Source organism: Triturus cristatus, chromosome 11 (assembly GCF_964204655.1).
Source record: "Triturus cristatus chromosome 11, aTriCri1.1, whole genome shotgun sequence".
Classification (NCBI taxonomy): Eukaryota; Metazoa; Chordata; class Amphibia; order Caudata; family Salamandridae; genus Triturus; species Triturus cristatus.
In genome coordinates, this window is record NC_140594.1 from 649,523,485 (window position 1) to 649,541,735 (window position 18,251).

General features: G+C 43.2%; 1 protein-coding gene across 4 annotated transcripts in view; it reads left to right on the forward strand.

Annotated features, from left to right (window-relative positions):
- Positions 1–18,251, forward strand: part of FARP2 (FERM, ARH/RhoGEF and pleckstrin domain protein 2) — a 1,344,877-nt gene that overhangs the window by 1,104,768 nt on the left and 221,858 nt on the right. For all 4 annotated transcript variants that reach the window (XR_014970597.1, XM_085634160.1, XM_085634162.1 and 1 more), the window contains exons 20-21: positions 4,601–4,669; positions 5,308–5,397. Coding sequence is in view for 3 of the 4 variants with exons in the window: in XM_085634160.1 (XP_085490286.1) it covers positions 4,601–4,669; positions 5,308–5,397 (159 nt within the window). In the remaining variant the exon portion in view is untranslated. The remainder of the gene's footprint in view (positions 1–4,600; positions 4,670–5,307; positions 5,398–18,251) is intronic.

Genomic DNA, 18,251 nt, shown 5'->3' on the forward strand with positions numbered 1-18,251 from the left:
ATGCCAAAGACTATCAGCTTTTTATTGATACGGGTAAAAGCAAGCTCTCTTTAGTCTCAGACTTGGTGGTGGTAAAGGGTGTCTTGAGTAACCAAAAGAGCTAGATTAAAGAAAATAAGGGACAATGCACTGCTTACCCCCAGAGGGATATGAGGGTTTTAGATGCACAACATAAATGGACATTATCACAGAAAACATGCACAAGGTCCTGGCCCTGAGAGGACAGGTGAGAAAGCTGGATTCTAACAATGCAGAGTGTACTCTGACCAGGTTTAATCAGTTAATCAGAAATAGTATGAAGGAGATAATAAAGTCTGAAGAATGGTAGCTTCCAAACTTAAAAGACACACAATTGATGGACGGAGTGCAGAACAAATCAAAACATTCACCCCCAGTCAAGAGATCGCAGTTCAATCCATCATTCTTTTGCTCACCATGCCACCTCAGTTTAGACCTGGCCATATGCAAATCAGTCTTGACCCTGTGCCTCATGGGAACAGTCCAGCCCGAACTGCCAAGCCAGGTCCTCCCTGGACCGGAAACAAGCATCCTATGAACGGTTTCGGGGTTTCACCCCCTTCAGCCAGGATAGCTTGATTCCAGTGGCACAGTGAGCCCAGGTCCGACGTCTGGGCATACCTGGCGCACTTAGGGCGAGAAAGCAAAAGACACACAATTGATGAACGGAATGCAGAACAAATCAAAACATTCACCCCCAGTCAAGAGATCTGGGTTACATCCATCATTCTTTTGCTCACCATACCACCCCAGTTTAAACCTGGCCATATGCAAATCAGTCTTGACCCTGTGCCTCATGAGAACAGTCCAGCACGAACTGCCAAGCCAGGTCCTCCCTGGACCGGAAACAAGCATCCTAGGACCGGTTTCGGAGTTTCACCCCTCTTCAGCCAGGATAGCTTGATTCCAGTGGCACAGTGAGCCCAGGAAACCAGTCCTAGGATGCTTGTTTCCAGTCCAGAGAGAATCTGGCTTGGCAGATCAGGCTGGACTGTTCCCATGAGGCACAGGGTCAAGACTGATTTGCATATGGCTGGATTCAAACTGGAATGGCGTGGTGAGCAAAAAAACTATGGAATTAGGCCCAGATCGCTGTACTGGGGTGAATGTATGACATTGTTCTGCATTCTGTCCATCAACTGTTGTTTTTGTATTTGTCACCCCGAGTGGGACGGGTATGCTCAGACGTGGGTCCCGTGCTCTCCATGCCACTGGAATCAAGCTATCCTGGCTGAAGAGGGGTGAAACCCCGAAACCCGTCCTATGATGCTTGTTTCCAGTCCAGGGAGAATCTGGCTTGGCAGTTCGGGCTGGACTGTTCCAATGAGGCACAGGGTCAAGACTGATTTGCATATGGCTGGGTTCAAACTGGAATGGCATGGTGAGCAAAAAAACGATGGACTTAGGCCCAGATCTCTGTACTGGGGTGAATGTATGACATTGTTCTGCATTCTGTCCATCAACTGTTGTTTTTACAGCTTCCAAACTGAAACAGCAACATGTCCAATTATACTTAACTGTTGACAAAGAAAATGGGACAGAAGGATAAATAAATGAAAAAGAGACTAAATGCGCTTGAGTGCTATTATCAGTTATTATCCCCAAGAGAACCGGTGTTGGTCGTGGATAAGGTAATAGATGTTATCAAAGAGCAGGACTAGACTCTTTAGTGGACAAACACCAGGGAAGCCTATTCATCCATCTCTTATGAGTCAGTGATAAAAGCTACTAAAAGCTTACAGTTGCAAAAAACCTACTGGGTTTGCCCTTCCCTTTCATAAAACATGTTGAGCGGGACTGGTAGGGGTAGTAAAATAAGAGGCTATGAAGTACACATCCTTCCAGTTCTGCCCTGTTATAACAATTTGTATAGCGCACTACTACCCATAGGTGTCTAGGCGCATTGCGGACCAAATACTGTAAGCGGGGGACTAGTTTTTGAAAAGCCAGGTCTTAAGGTGCTTCCTGAATTCAAGCAGGGATGCAGTCTTCCTAAGGGAGAGAGTGTTCCATATCCTAATGGTACTATGTCTAAAGCTCCTACCCCCCCAGTTCATCGTTTTAACTCTGGGAGTGAGCATTAAAAAGGCATTAGCTGAACGTAGTGACCTACTGGGTGCGTACCAGTTAAAAACGTGATGGAGAAATGTTGGGCCGTCTCCATGATGTGCCTTGTGTGCGATTTATAATGCCTTAAATTTCACACGCTGGCCAACTGGAAGCCAATGCAAATCTTGAATCCCGACCCTAACGGACTGGTGTTTAGGGACATCCAGTATCAATCTAGCTGCGGCATTCTGAACTGATTGTAGTCTTCTGAGCTGGTTGGACTGCAAATTGATATACAAAGCATACAATAGTCCAACTTAGCTAAAACCAAATTGGTTAAAACTGTTTTCCTAGCCTTTTTAGGAATATAGGGGAGGATTTTACGCACCGTTCTAATAGTAAAAAACGCTGAGGACACCACCTTTGAATTCTGAGATTTAAAATGAAGCTTCTTGTCTATTATGACCCCCACATTTTTTGCTTTTGCCACTGGAGTAGGAAGGGGGCCCAAGGAACTTGGCCACCAGGCTGGTGACCAAAGAGGAGAAAGCTTTCCAAACAGCACCACCTCGGTTTTGCTAGAGTTTAACTTCAAGCAATGCCTACTCATCCACGTACTCAAGGAGACCATACAATCATGGAGTTTGGTAGAGTAGTTGACATCCTTGTCAATGGTTGAGATCACCAATTGGGTGTCGTCGGCATACGAGGTCGGGATTAAATCAAAACTTCTAATTAAAGGTGCTAATTCGGACACATAAATATTAAAAAGCGTAGGGCTCAAAGAAGAGCCCTGCGGTACCCCACAAGGCAAGATAAAATGTGCTGATTTAAAATCACCTAGTTGCACTGTCTGAGTTCTATCTGTTAAAGATGTTAAAAGCATCAGACCACTACTTTCCAAACCTACGCACTTTAAGCCTTTTAACAGCAAAGTGTGGTCCACGGTACCAAATGCCGCGGACAGGTCAAGGAGGATAAGAGCCGCCGAACCTCCCCCATCCAAAGCGGTTCGGATTTCCTCTGTGGTCTTTATCAGGGCTGTCTCAGTGCTGTGGGATGACCTAAAGCCAAACTACCTGTGATCTAGGATATTATTTTCTAAAATATGTTTGGAGAGTTCTATGTTTACAATCTTTTCCAAAAGTTTAGCCAGAAGCGGCAGCCTTGCAATAGGTCGATAATTAGCCGGATCCATTATTTCTAAATTGTTTTTTTTAATAGCGGTAGGATACAGACTTGTTTCCAAGTGGTTGGAAATGTTCCTTGTAAAATCATCTGATTAAATATATCAGATAGCCGTGGACTAACAAGACGACTAATTGATTGAAGAATTCTTGGAGGGCAGGGATCTTCCGGTGAGCCAGATTTCATTTTTGCAAGAAAAGTAGCAATTTGCGCTGGAGATGCAAGGGTAAAGTTTAAAAGGGGCGTTGTAGTCATAGTTTTCTGTTCTATGGGGTTTAAGTTTGGCACATGCGAGGCAAACTGGTCATAGATTTGATCAACCTTTGATTTAAATGCCTGTGCCAACGTATTGCAGAAGTCTTGAGTGCAGTTGGCAGTATCCTCCTTTTTGATACTTGTCAGATTATTTATAACAGTAAAGAGTTCTTTACTTGAATTAGCTGCAATTTCTATTTTCGATGTATAGTATTGACTTTTTTCAGTAATAATTTTTTTCTTATAATCGGCTAGCATTCATTTATATTGCTCTTTCTCGGCTGCATCATAGTTTTTCCGCCAGGTTCTTTCTTGCCTCCTACAGGCTTGTTTGTCTAATCTAAGAGCCTCGGAGAACCATGGTGCCGATGGAGTCTTTCTATTTTTATTAGCCTCCGTGACCGGTACTAGACTAGCAAAGTTGGATTCTAGCCAGGAAGAATAGTCTCCAGCTGATCATTCAGCGTCCAAACCCAGGTCTGGGAGGCTTTGAAGTAGTTGACTTTCCAGAACGCCTGAAGCAATATTATGCCAAGCTCTCTTACTGAGTTTGGTAAATGCAATAACAAGTTCCTGTGGTCAGACCAACATAAAGGCTATAACCATTGCTTGCCTAAGGACCACAAGGAATCAACATGTTAGGCTTGCTAGGCCTAAGAAACAAAAAAGACCATCCATTGAAGGAGGGAATGTTGGTGGGCACACTAGAAAATACCACTATCTGAGTTTGATGTAGAGGATGCAGAGGGAACATATTCCGAAGTGTGCAAAGCATGTGATTCTACAGTACTATAAGTTGCAAACTGATTGTCACAAGTAACATTTTCCTTACATATTCATTCAAATGGATCTGTCACTTGCCTAGAACAAATGGAATTGAAGGGAAGTTGTTCTTTGCCTTCAGAATAAAGGTGGTTTGTCTTCTGTAGAGGCTTTTTCCTAAAGGGCTTATCATTCATTGAAATGATGTTGTATTAAGCCACTCACTCCAGGGGTTTGATGTGCTTAGTCTGTCTGTTGCAAAAATATACATGCTATTCTTGGATTTTCTGGAGCGCCTTCACCTGTATGTTTTTTCTGTATTTGTCAGGAGTTCATCCGTGAAGGATGCCTCTACAAACTTACCAAGAAGGGTCTTCAGCAAAGGATGTTCTTTTTGGTATGTGTTTCACACCTACTCCCTTGCAGCAAGACACCACGACCCCTCCTGGCTCTTTATTCACTCTACCATGTCTTTTTAATGTAACTAAATATTACAAACATATTTGTGTAGCTCACTCTGATGAGATTGTAGTCAGCTCTCAGGATCAGTTGTTCTGCTGACAGTTCAACTTACTCTTTCATTTTTTCATGCATGAAGGGGGATCAGCACTCGAAATGTGTTTTATATTTGTCTGGAAAGATGGCTGATTAGGAAGGAAAGCTTCAGGATTGTGATGTGGAGTTTTGTGCTCGAGTCACCCACCTTCCCTCATTAGCACAATGTCATCTTTGTTAGTTATTTTGCTAGCCCAGTGCATGGTTATAGCTTACACTTTGTATTTTCCATCATAAATCACTACAAAAGAACAACCCTAATCAAAATCTTTTAAATTAAAGTTCCTAGCTGCTATGCTGCACCACCAGCTTGTATGAGTTCTTATTTTCCCAGGCCCTTGAGGTGGTATCAAATAGATCACAGTTAACTGGCATTTGTGCAGAATTCACAACAAATTGCTTCTTATAATGCAAACTTGATCAAATTCCAACTCATATGTTCTTCTCTTGTTTTCTCCCCCCCCCCCTCTTATTGTCCAGTTCTCAGATATTTTGCTGTACACAAGCAAAGGCATCACCGGTACCAACCAGTTCAGAATACATGGACACCTGCCTTTGCATGGCATGCTGGTATGTAAAAGACCATAAGGAAGACAAAGCCTGTGTGTGTCAGTTTGTGTGCCACTTGTTCAACCAAGAGCAAGAAGTGTCCTAGCCATCTCCTTTCAAATGCTGCTACATTAATTTAACAGACTATGAACCAACAATTCAATTGGCTTAAGGCATTTATTTGTTGCTTATTTCTATGTACTTTACTCATTTGAATCATACGCCAGAGAAGTTAGATACATTTCAGTCTAGAACAAGTTACACTTATTTATGCCACAGATCAAACAAAAACATACAAACTTCGTGGTGTAGTGTGATGTAAAAAAACAAAACATGAGCAAGTGACACAAAACAACAAATTATACAAACATTATGTCACCAGTCTTAATTCACAAACAAAGCAGCTACTTGGATATCCTTTAACATCCACATTGGATAACTGAGTTAAATAGCTGCTATCACGGGGAACAACATAATCAAACCCAGTAGTGAGACAATTAAAAAAAAAATTCCAATGGGCGGAAAAAGTTAATCAAATACAACTGTCCCTGTGTTTTGTAATGCCTAAGCATCTTTAATTACTGCCTGCCAGTTTTAACTCAGCTACGCCCTGCTGCCACTGCACAGCATGCACAGTCTTCTCTTGTTGCTCTAAAGGTAAGCACCTGTCTCTGCCCTTTTTCAAGCAGTTTTAAGCTCTTGAAAGCTTCCTCACTGCTTTACTAACCTGCATATTTTCAAAAACCAAAAAGGACTAGAGTGTCCGTAATTTATCCGAAAGACTTGCTCAGTTATTGATCAACTGCCAATAGCACCTATAGCTCATATGATGCTTTACCACTTCCTCATTCCCCATGGTGCCCAGTAACTGAGATGAACCGGCATTACTGCTCTCCCGCCCTGATCTAGCATGAGACTCTTCTCCTTGCCTGCCTCAGAATAATACTACACCTCATCATATGGAGTCCCGTCAAAGATCTACGAAGACTGCTTCCCTAACCTGTCACAAGTTATTCCTCCACTTTAGTCTCATCTTATCCCTCATGCAAGATCCTAGCCCTATAACTCACTCCCTGGACTGCCATTCACATTTGGCAGAGTCCACTCAATAAAATTAAAAAAATGCCCAGGTATGACTTTTGCCACTGGACTTCATAATTCAGTCCCCTCCGTTCACCTTGTCAGACACGCTTTTAAATATTTTAACTATGAAAGGAAAATTGTATTTACTTCTGCTTTAATATGACTTCCTGCTTAATGGCCTGATAAAGCGGTAACAGACTCACCATGTATTTATAACATTTTGCCTCCGTCCTCCCACTGAGATAATTACTCAATGCCATCACTTCCTTTATCTAACTTTGAGTGCTTCTGTTGATCTGGACATGCCTAGCAAGCTTGCTGACATGAAGGAGTGCAGTTTGCCCACTACTGCTTCTGTGACACTTTACATGGCCAACATATTTACAGTAATTCAAAAAAATCTATATTTTTATTAAATTTTACATACAGCAATACAATTAGGCACACTCTCAATTACATTCCATGTATCACTATAATAGTCCGTAATCGCTGGATATATAGCCCAACTCGTATTCGACACAACTAATTCCACCTTTGCCGGACCATGTTCGGCCATTTCCACCGTGACCCCAGAACACTGTGCCAGTAATTGTCAAATAATCTGCTGACGCTGTTGACTACTGAACAGTGAGGAACTCCTGGTGTGTAGAATGATGTTTCCAACATTGCTATGTAATTGCAGAAAAAAACACCTCAGGGTACAAACCATTTCAATCATTTGGTATTGTATGTATCTATGATGGCATCTCATCATTCTCGTTCTGAAACGTTGCTGATCATATATCCCACATATTCACATCAGGGTGCATTCATAATTTTTTCATTGGTTAAAGGAGATTCATCTTCTGTTGGCATTTACCTCAAATCTCAATTAGCCATTCCTTCAACCGGTGTCAGTGGGTTTATGTTTTCCATTAAACTCAAAAAGCCATTGCAATCTGATGTACTACCATCACCAACCCCAAATGTATTAATTGGGACTTCCATTTGGCTTTTCTGCTGCTAAGATCCAGATTACACTGAGTATAAACCCAGAATGCAGCAATCAATTACAACCTGTATTCTCAGAACATATTTGCATTCATTTCATACTACAAAAGTAGGACTGGTACAAGAGGGGAGAGAACTTTAAGGAACCCCACTCAGAAAAAGAACATCAGGAAGACTTGACACCTTTGAGAAGGCAAAGTTGTTCTCCAGCAATTCTACATGGCATTTGGCACAACCGGTAATCAGGCAGGCTTGAGCCTGAATTGCATTCTCATGTTTTAATATCCATGTAAATGGCTTCTCCATGTCCGTGTAAAAAATAGATTTGATGCTGGACAAAGGCAAGTCAGAGAACGACTAAGCTAAACAGAAAAGCATGTGTACATACCCCCAGACTCAGCAAGTTAGAAGTTTTGCAAATCAAAAGTCCTTCCTAAATTTGTCACTCCTGCCCTGCTTTTTCCGGAAGCAAGCCTACCTGATCCTGTTGCAGACCTACCCAAAACCTTTGCAAGGGAAGTAGCACACTTGCGACTACAGTGTGTGCTGGGGAAGGTAACAGACGCTCATTCATCTCACTTCACCAACACCCTTGCGCTATCCCATCAGATGTAATCCTTATTTGTTCTTTCACTCTTTCACCTTCATTAAGCTGTACTATTGTGTTCTGCTATTGCCCACCTAGTACCCACACCAATTTCCCCTCTGGTCTTGGCGACTTTCTAGCCCCTCTGCACTGCCAGTTAAATCCCTTATGTTTTTACAAAAGGAATTGCCCACATCCCCGGGTCAGCCATCCAACCCAAATGACTGAATTATCACAAAAAATGCTGAGGCAAAATTTCATGGTCAAGTCTGTATGTCACAGTTGACTCAATGAGTCTAAAAATTAAAGCTCTAAACGTCTTAGGAAGATTTTATAGAATGAATTTCTTTATTGTTCTTGCTTCATAAAATACAGCCAAGCAGCCAACATGTTTTCCTTTTACCACACAAGCTTCATCAGGGCTGCAATTCACAAAATTTCAAAACATTAAAATCACAATAAAAGGCACATTAGAAAACACCAGACTGCAATCTACGAATATATATACATAATACAGACCCCAACTAAAGGGTTTATATAGAAACCGGCTGGCAAAACAGAAATACTCAATAAATCATATGGACTGCACAGAGAAGCGAAAAACGTAGCCCTTTTTTTTTTTTACATAAATACATTACAAAATGACCAATTAAGTAAATTAAACATAAATAGGAACCAACAGGAGATTGGTGCAAATTTTAAATTTCATTCCGGGCACTGACACAATGCTAATTAAGCCTAAAACCCAGCAGCTAATATTTACATAGAGAGGCCCAGGTCGAGATCGGCCCCCAGATCCTCCTCCTTTTAATTCTTGCCTTGTTGCCTTTTTTTTCATAATGTGCTATTTCTAAATTGTTGACATGTAGGAAGCGTCCCTTCCAATGCTGCAAGGTCGGGGTAGAGGATCAAGCCAAGCCGAGGCCACACAAAGCCTAAAAACCAACATAGCTATAAAAATTAGATCTTCTCCTACCCCTCTATTTGTTTCATCCACCCCCAACAGCATAAGCTGAGGTGACGGAGAGATATTTACTTTAAGGACTTCTCCTAAAAAGCCTACAATTTCCAAGACAAGTTATTTTAGGCTAGGGCATGTGGAGAACATGTGAACCAGATCCGCATTGGATGCCCGGCATCTAGAGCAATAATACCCCTCATCCCCGCCCCATTTAGCAATTTTTGCTGATGTTATATACAAATCAATTTTTTTATAATGTTGTGGTTGTAGATTTGATGAGCACAGAATTAACCCCACCAGCTCGAGTGGTTTCAGGAAGCCAGAGTCCGATAAATTGAGCCTCGCCTGACACTTCTCATAGTTCTTATCCAGATCATCTGGCAACCCCCCCAACAGACAGCCATATAATTGCAAGACTGAGGGGCCAATACCTTTTGTTAGTATTTCCATCAAGTTAATCTGCGCAAAACTGGCCGCACCCCCAGCCTTTCTCAATATAAAATCCCTAAGTTGTAAATATTTTTAAAACTCCCAAGGCCCAATATTAAATCTGCCACTGATCACCTCAAATGATGTAATATAGTCCCCCGCGAGTAGATCCCCGACCCTGCCAAAGCCCCATTTTTCCCATCTAGCTCAGCAGTTGTCTTGAAATATCCTAAAATATCCTGGGGAGTTGATCGTTCCTGAGCAGGGGAGTGTCTCGCATCGTGTATGTGTATATATATATGCATCGTGTATCTGTGTATATATGTGTGTATATACATACATACATATATATATATATATATATATATATATATATATATATATATATATATATATATATATATATATATATATGTAGCTCCTGCTTATCCCAAACTTGCGAGATGCACTCGAGCTCGATCATGGGCCTCAAGCTGCAGCCCTGTTCAGTAGTGGAAACGCTGGCTTGCTGACTCCTTCCACAGCCACTACACCCCTGCCTGACGCGTTTCGAATTTCTTCATCAGAGGCTGGTGGTGAGAGGAAAATGACACACAGTCCGGTGCTGACAGCTTCTGAAATACGCGATCGCGCGCCCCCATTGGGCTGCTCTGAATGAGCCTGCGCGTTGCTTTCTGGAGGCTGTAGTCATGGAGGGATGTAGATATCCCCTTGTACTGTGTGCATAAATGTACTGTTGGTGATTTAAAAGCCCACCGATGGGCTTCAGCGAGCAAGCGTTTCTTAATGTCAGCGGTCGTGCTCCACCGGACTGTGCGTCATTTTCCTCTCACCACCAGCCTCTGATGAAGAAATTCGAAACGCGTCAGGTAGGGGTGTAGCGGCTGTGGAAGGAGTCAGCAAGCCAGCGTTTCCACTACTGAACAGGGCTGCAGCTTGAGGCCCGTGATTGAGCTCGAGTGCATCTCGCAAGTTTGGGACAAGCAGGAGCTACATATTTAGGCGGCGCCCTGGCCGCCGAGATGCACCACCCGCGAAAATGGGGGCCACGAGAGTGGAGCACGACCGCTGACATTAAGAAACGCTTGCTCGCTGAAGCCCATCGGTGGGCTTTTAAATCACCAACAGTACATTTATGCACACAGTACAAGGGGATATCTACATCCCTCCATGACTACAGCCTCCAGAAAGCAACGCGCAGGCTCATTCAGAGCAGCCCAATGGGGGCGCGCAATCGTGTATTTCAGAAGCTGTCAGCACCGGACTGTGCGTCATTTTCCTCTCACCACCAGCCTCTGATGAAGAAATTCGAAACGCGCCAGGCAGGGGTGTAGCGGCTGTGGAAGGAGTCAGCAAGCCAGCGTTTCCACTACTGAACAGGGCTGCAGCTTGAGGCCCGTGATCGAGCTCGAGTGCATCTCGCAAGTTTGGGACAAGCAGGAGCTACATATTTAGGCGGCGCCCTGGCCGCCGAGATGCACCACCCGCGAAAATGGGGGCCACGAGAGTGGAGCACGACCGCTGTCATTAAGAAACGCTTGCTCGCTGAAGCCCATCGGTGGGCTTTTAAATCACCAACAGTACATTTATGCACACAGTACAAGGGGATATCTACATCCCTCCATGACTACAGCCTCCAGAAAGCAACGCGCAGGCTCATTCAGAGCAGCCCAATGGGGGTGCACGATCGTGTATTTCAGAAGCTGTCAGCACCGGACTGTGCGTCATTTTCCTCTCACCACCAGCCTCTGATGAAGAAATTCGAAACGCGTCAGGCAGGGGTGTAGCGGCTGTGGAAGGAGTCAGCAAGCCAGCGTTTCCACTACTGAACAGGGCTGCAGCTTGAGGCCCGTGATCGAGCTCGAGGGCATCTCGCAAGTTTGGGACAAGCAGGAGCTACATATATATATATATATATATATGTATATATATATTTATGTATGTATGTATGCCAGCACTAATAACACACTTGGCAAATGCAACTGTTAAGTGCATGGATAATAATAAACACAAGCAGATGATAATAATAACTAGAAGTCCTGCAAGAAATCAGAAAAATATATACACTAAATACATCAGGTGATTACCTTGGATGTGAATTCAAACTCACTCACACATCACAAAGTCAATACTCAAAAGAAAACACCACAGATGATCATAGCCACTGGAAACTGAAGGTACACACTGTCAGTCACGCATTACAATGACTGTTATAGCCACTGGAAACGGAATGTGCACGCAAACAACTACACATCACAATGGCAACAATCAGAAACAAATCACCTCACCGGTTGCAAACACTGCTTCTTAGCCCCCTCCAGAGTAGGGAAATCACAGCCGGGGCTAAGAGCCTCTGCAAACCGGGGTTCTGCTGTACCATCGTAGATGCGTCCATCCCCATTCGGATTACAAAACAATCCCAGTCTCTAAGTCAGCAACCCTCAGCTTTATAGTCTCAAAACACACTGGAATGTTCCGAGAAGCCTTCCTTTTGTGCCAAGGAAACTTACTGGAATTAGTCACTTTCTATGAAAGCACTCCGCAGGCAAAAAGAGTTCCCACGTTCCTTCTACATTTTCACATGTTACAGCATTTATCTTAATGAAGCTTACAAAAGTCTCCAGCAGTACATTCAACAATCTTCTCTCCAAAAACAAAGCAACCTTAAACGTGATTAACCCAAACAATTTGAGTAATCTGGGGGCCTGCCTGTGCGCGCAAAAAGCTCTAGCAAGACGGAGTCAGGATTCAAGATGAGATGAGGGAATGCCAAAGCCAGTAGTAAGAACATCATAATACTTCCCAGTACTTCATCTCTCAATGTACAACGCAAGGCACATTTGTACACCACTACTCATAACACTGCACTTCCAAACCAAAAAGTACATTCCACACCTCTCTCTCTCTCATGTTCTGTACGTGGCAAGCTGTTCTACTCTGTGACAGCTCCCACTTTAAAACTACGAGAGATACAAAAAAAATCTTCAAGGGAAAAGGCACATGCAGGGTGTACATCTAGGCTAGGGTAAAATAAAACACCAAACGTCAGTTAAAATTATGGTAGTCAAAGGTCATCACACGGTTTTAGACCATAGGAGTGCCTCTAGCACTACAGGGAGTATACCTGCTATATCTTCCTAGCCCCAGTACATTCCCGACATCTGCCCAGTTTCGAAATGCATTGATCAGAGTCTTAAATCGAGTTCTTTTAAAGTAGCTCGACTCTAAAAACTTCAACAGACAGGCCTTAGCGGCTGCCCCAAGCAGAAGTTTGTAAATTGAGGGCACATAGCCTGGCATATCTCCCTCGGTTGCTTTATTATTTACTAAGGGGCCGTAATATTGCAATGCTGCAGCTAGGACGTATAACTTAAAATTGGGTAGTCCCCAGCCCCCCCATCTCTAGGTAAGCACAGGAATGCATTAGCCCTCCCTAGTCTTCCCGTAGGCCCAAATGAATCTAGCCACCAATCTCTCAATTAATTTAAACCAGTCATTATGAACCTCTAGAAGAACAGTGCGAAATACATAATTGGGATTACATTTAAATCAACTATACATACCACGCTTGCTGTGATACTATCTCCCATACATAATTGGGATTACATTTAAATCAACTATACATACCACGGTTGCTGTGATACTATCTCCCAGATATGTAGCTTCATCAACAATCCTGCTATCGGAGGTGGACATGCGTTTATCAATACCTGGGTTTTGGCTCTGTTTAACAAAAACCCTGACTGATTCCCAAATTCTTCTGCTATTCTTTCCACAGAACGGAGAGCCCTGTCTGGGTCACTAGTGATTATTCCCACGTCATTGACATAGGCCAAAACTTAAGTATCCCAGCCCTGCAGACTGACGGGAAGGATGTCCAGGGAGGCTTCCAACCTCCTGAGAAGGGGATCAATGTATAAGACAATTAGCAGTTGGGAGGAGAGGCGGCCCTGCCTTGTTCCCCTCTCAATTGAAAAAGGCTCAGACTCGCCTTCTATTATTTGTAAACAAGCAATAGGGTTGAGATACATAGCCCAGGTTGCATTAATAAAAGGTCCCCCCAGGGCCATTAGCCTCCGTAACCAGACGGAGGTAATCCCCCAACATCCTGTCAAAAGCCTTCTCTGCGTCAAGCTGGACGACACCCATAGGTTTCGCAAGGACCTCGGTGGTGTCAAACAATGAAATTATTTGCCGCACGTGGTCCGCATTCCCGCTCCCTGGGATACACCCATGCTGCCGGGCCGACACTAGTCGCTGCATACACTGCCTAACAGACTCGCAAAAATTTTTGAGTACAGCTTAACATCACTATTTAGTAATGTAATTGGCCTATAAGAGCCCAGAGCTATAGGGTCCTTTCGTGATTTTTTTTTAAAATACATTAGCAGTATCTCAGGAACCTGGGGGAGTGCCCCATCTCTATCTTCCTTAAACAGCCCCAGTTTCTCCTGATGAATTTCTCCATAAAAAACCTTTTAGAACTCTAGATGGAAGTAGTCTGTTCCTGCAGCCTTTCCAGACGGGAGAGCCTGAAGTGCCGCCTGAAACTCTTCTGATTAAATATCTGCCCCTATTAGGGCTCTCTCCTACTGAGTAATTTTACCATGGGCACCTAAGTCCACATGTACCTCTGAGACCCGAGGACACCCGGTGGGGGAGGCTTTATAAAGATCATAGTAGAATTCCCTAAATGCCTCTCTGACCCCAGCGGGATCTGTTACCATGCTGCTGTGCATGTTCCTTTTCTGGCTAATATGCCCTGCGGCTTGCTGTTTCCTTGCCCTAACTGTGAGGACACGCCCCACGTGTTCACTATATTCATGGCATTCCTGATTTTTGGCCAGGAACTTCCCAGCGATTTTCTCAGTGGTAGATTCAGTTAGGCGTGCCTTAGTTATAGCTATCAAATTCAGCACTGGGATCAGATCTCTCCCCATCACCACTGCACTGATCAATTCCGCTTCCAGGAAACTAAGTTTTTGATATAGTTCTTTAGTCTGTCCCTGGGCCCGCTTTTGTTTAGCTATACTAAAACTCGGGGTTTCCCCCTCTTACAACAGCCTTAAAGGCATCCCAGACCATTCCAGGTGAGGATCTACCCTTATTAGCATAAAAATATCCCGGGATCCAGCCCTTCATATGGTTTACATATTCTAGGTCTGATAGAAGAGCCCTCTCAAAAGTCCATTTTCCCACCACCCTTCTTAGTCCATCAAGAGGGAGTTCAAATACAATTGGATTGTGATCAGACATTGCTCTAGGAAAGAGTTCAACCTGGGCCCCCTTAACCAAAACCGGGGAAAACGAAAAATAATCCAGCCTGGCAAGCTAACCATGGGGGGCTGAATAATAAGTATATCGAGACTCTGGAGCTTTTAGACTGGGACAGACATTTATTAATCCAATATCCCTCAACAAGTTGTTAAAATATCTAGATGTTTTTGCTGTTTGATCTCAGCACCACAAACTCTGCTATCTCCAGGACCCCCTCTAGACCCATTTAGATTTAAGTCCCCACACAGTATATATGGAGCAGGCCAAGAAGGTAGTTCAATTTCTAAAAAAATGAAGTAGGCCAGGGTCGTCTAAGACTGGGACGTAAATTGAGCACAGTGTAAAGGAGCCATTGCCAACTTTACACTCCAGTATTGCTCATCTGCCGTGCTTGTCTGCCACCTTTTGACCAGGTGTGACAGTATTTCCTTTGACTGGGGTAGCAACCCCCTTAGTCCTGATATCCTGAGTTGTATGGCATGCTACCTTCATCCCTTAAGAATTCAATATAGCAGTATCACTCCAGGCAATGTGGTTCTCCTGTAGGCAATACACATCTGCTCTTAAAAGTTTTAGGTTTTCTTGAATCAGTCTTCTTTTAGATCTATTGTTTAGCCCACAAATGTTGGTAGTAGCAATTATGGAGCTTAGCTATCCCCCACAAATATTGCTCTGACCAACAGCATTGCCCACCAAGGATTAACAGGTTCCAGGCAAAGGAAATATTACTCTTGCCGCTTTTACGTTTACACCCCACCCTATCCTTTTGTACAGTAGAATAAACAATAAAACTTAGAAAACCTTGCTGCAATTTAAGTTCCAAATCAACCAACACCCTTCCCCCCCACTGCGGCGTTGAACCTCGTGAGTATGAGGTCAGCCATGGAATCTTTGGGAAGGAATGTTGGGGAGGTTTGTAGATCCAAGAGCGATGGCAGTTGGATGTGACTTGCCGTTAGATGAGGTGTCTTGTAATAAACTTGATCTTACTTTCTTACAAGAGTGGTTCCTTTTTTTAATTTTTTTTTATTTTGTACTTTCACCGATGCACATTTAATACATTCATATATTCATTTTCACAACATGATCCTTTAGTTAATATCCAAAAACGAGAAAGCAAATATTAGAAGAAAAAACCAGATGTCGTATAGTCAAAACAGTATAGCTCTCGCCAATCCCTAGATCAGATATTCCCAAAGTATCAATTTACCAAATTACCAGTTTACCCTATCCCGTCCCTCCACCGCGCTAAGGGCCCCCAGATTCTTATTCCTAGAGCTCTCCCCACTCTACCTTTTCTTGCATAGATTGGCTTTTCCAAATTAAATATAGAAATTAAATTTGCTAACCATACTTGCATAGACGGAGGGGATTTGTCTAGCCAAGCCCTGGCTAAGATTAGTCTATACACCACCATTGCCACAAAGATAAATTCCCTCTCTGCATTTCTGCTTCCATCACGGTCTATGCCTAGCAAAATACACGAGGGTGACATGGAGATCTGTAGCCCTAAAGTTTTATTAAAAAAAACCTCTGTCGCTGATTAAAGTATATAATTGTGGACAAGTGGCCAACATGTGAACTAAATCTGCGTCTAATGCGCTGCATCGAGGGCAGTTTATCCCAGTTGTACCCCCCCATTTAGCAATTCTAGCAGGCGTATGATATAAGGAAAAAAGGGATTTATAGTGTTGTGATTGTAGGGGGGCTGAGCATAGAATATTACACCCCAGGTCCAACGATTCCTGGAAATCCTTCATTTCTCCACCTAACTTCTCTGCCCACTTACGCTTATGTTTATCAAGATCGTCCACGTTAGTTTGGACTAGTATCACATAAGCTGACCTAATGTTGTGATAGCCGCCCGTGGTTAAAATCTCCAGGAAATCATTTGTATTGTATCCTGCTGAGCCGCCACGTTTCTCACCCAGAAAACTTCTTAGTTGTAAATACTTTAAAAAAATCTCTCCTGCTTAGCTTAAATTTGTTTGCCAATACCTCAAACTGCACCACTCCCGCGTCCTCTCTTAGATCCCCTACTTGGTTAACACCTTTTCTATTCCATTCGGCCATTACTGTATCCGAGAAAACTTCTGAGGGGAGCGACTTGTTCTTATATAGTTTAAGATATCTGTTATAACGTCCAAGGCCCGTCTTCCTCATAAAAATCTTCCATACATTTATGGCCGCATTTAGTGTCTTAAATCGCTTCCTTCTGAGGTAACCAAAATCAGTAAAACATAACAAGCAATTTTCTGTATCTTGTCCTAACAGAATTGCATATACATCTGTAGATTCGGAAGTTATTCTTTGAAGCATCCCCCCTCCTCCGATTAAACCTTGCATATATTGAAGAGCAGTTGCCAAGTAATAAAGTCTAAAATCCGGCGCTCTCCACCCCCCTCTGTCTCTCGGCAAGGTCATAAATTTATACGCCCTACGAGTTTTCCCGTGGGCCCATATAAACTTGTTGAGAGTACCTTCCAGTATATTAAACCATTTGGCTTCGAAAATTAGCGGAATTGTTCTAAATAAATAAAGACATTTCGGCAATATACTCATTTTTAACACGTTGGTACAGCCTACTAGAGAGAGATGTAGTTTGTTGATCCTATTTAAATCTGATTTTACTTTTTCAAGGAGAGGGGTTATATTATTCTCTACAAGGGTATCTAATTTTGCAGATATTACTATCCCTAAATATGCCGCCGAAGTAGTCACCCTTGAATCAGTGCAAGAAGTGGCTTCGTTCATAACTATCTGGGTCTTAGATCTATTTAGCTTATAGCCTGATATTTTACCAAACTTGCTTGCTTCCCTTTCAATCTCTATAATAGCTAAGTCTGGATTCGGGGTGAGTATCGCAACGTCGTCTGCATACGCCAGGATTTTAATTGACCGACCGTTTAAAACAATTGGTGAAATCTCTCTATTTCTGTCCAGTTTCCGCAAAAAGGGCTCCAGAAATAACGCAAATAGTAAGGGGGATGAGGGACAGCCTTGTCTCGTCCCCCTAGAAATTACAATTGATTCTGAATATCCTCTATTTACCCTAATTTTAGCTATTGGGCATTGATATAAGGCTCGGACAGCTGTTATGAAGCCTTCCCCAATACCGCTCCATCTCAAAACTGACCACATGAAGCCCCAGGCAACCCTGTCGAAAGCCTTCTCGGCATCCAACAACAACGCTGCCACAGGGTCGCCCAGGGTTTCCGCGGCGTCAAAAACCGTTATGAGTGTCCTGACATGCTGAGTAGTTCCCTTGCCTGGTATGAAGCCATGCTGGGATGTGCTTACCAACTGCTCTATATCGCCTGCTAGCCTTGTTGCCAGCATTTTGGAGTAAAGCTTAATATCGGCATTCATAAGAGTTATGGGTCTATATGAGCCCGGGAGTATCGGAGGTTTACCTTTTTTGGGGATGACTATAATATCCGCCGCTCCCCACGACTCGGGAGGAGAACCCCCTTGTTGTGTTAGTAGCATGATGTTAAACATATCATCACCTAAGCTGTCTTGGAAAACTTTATAAAATTCTACCGGAAT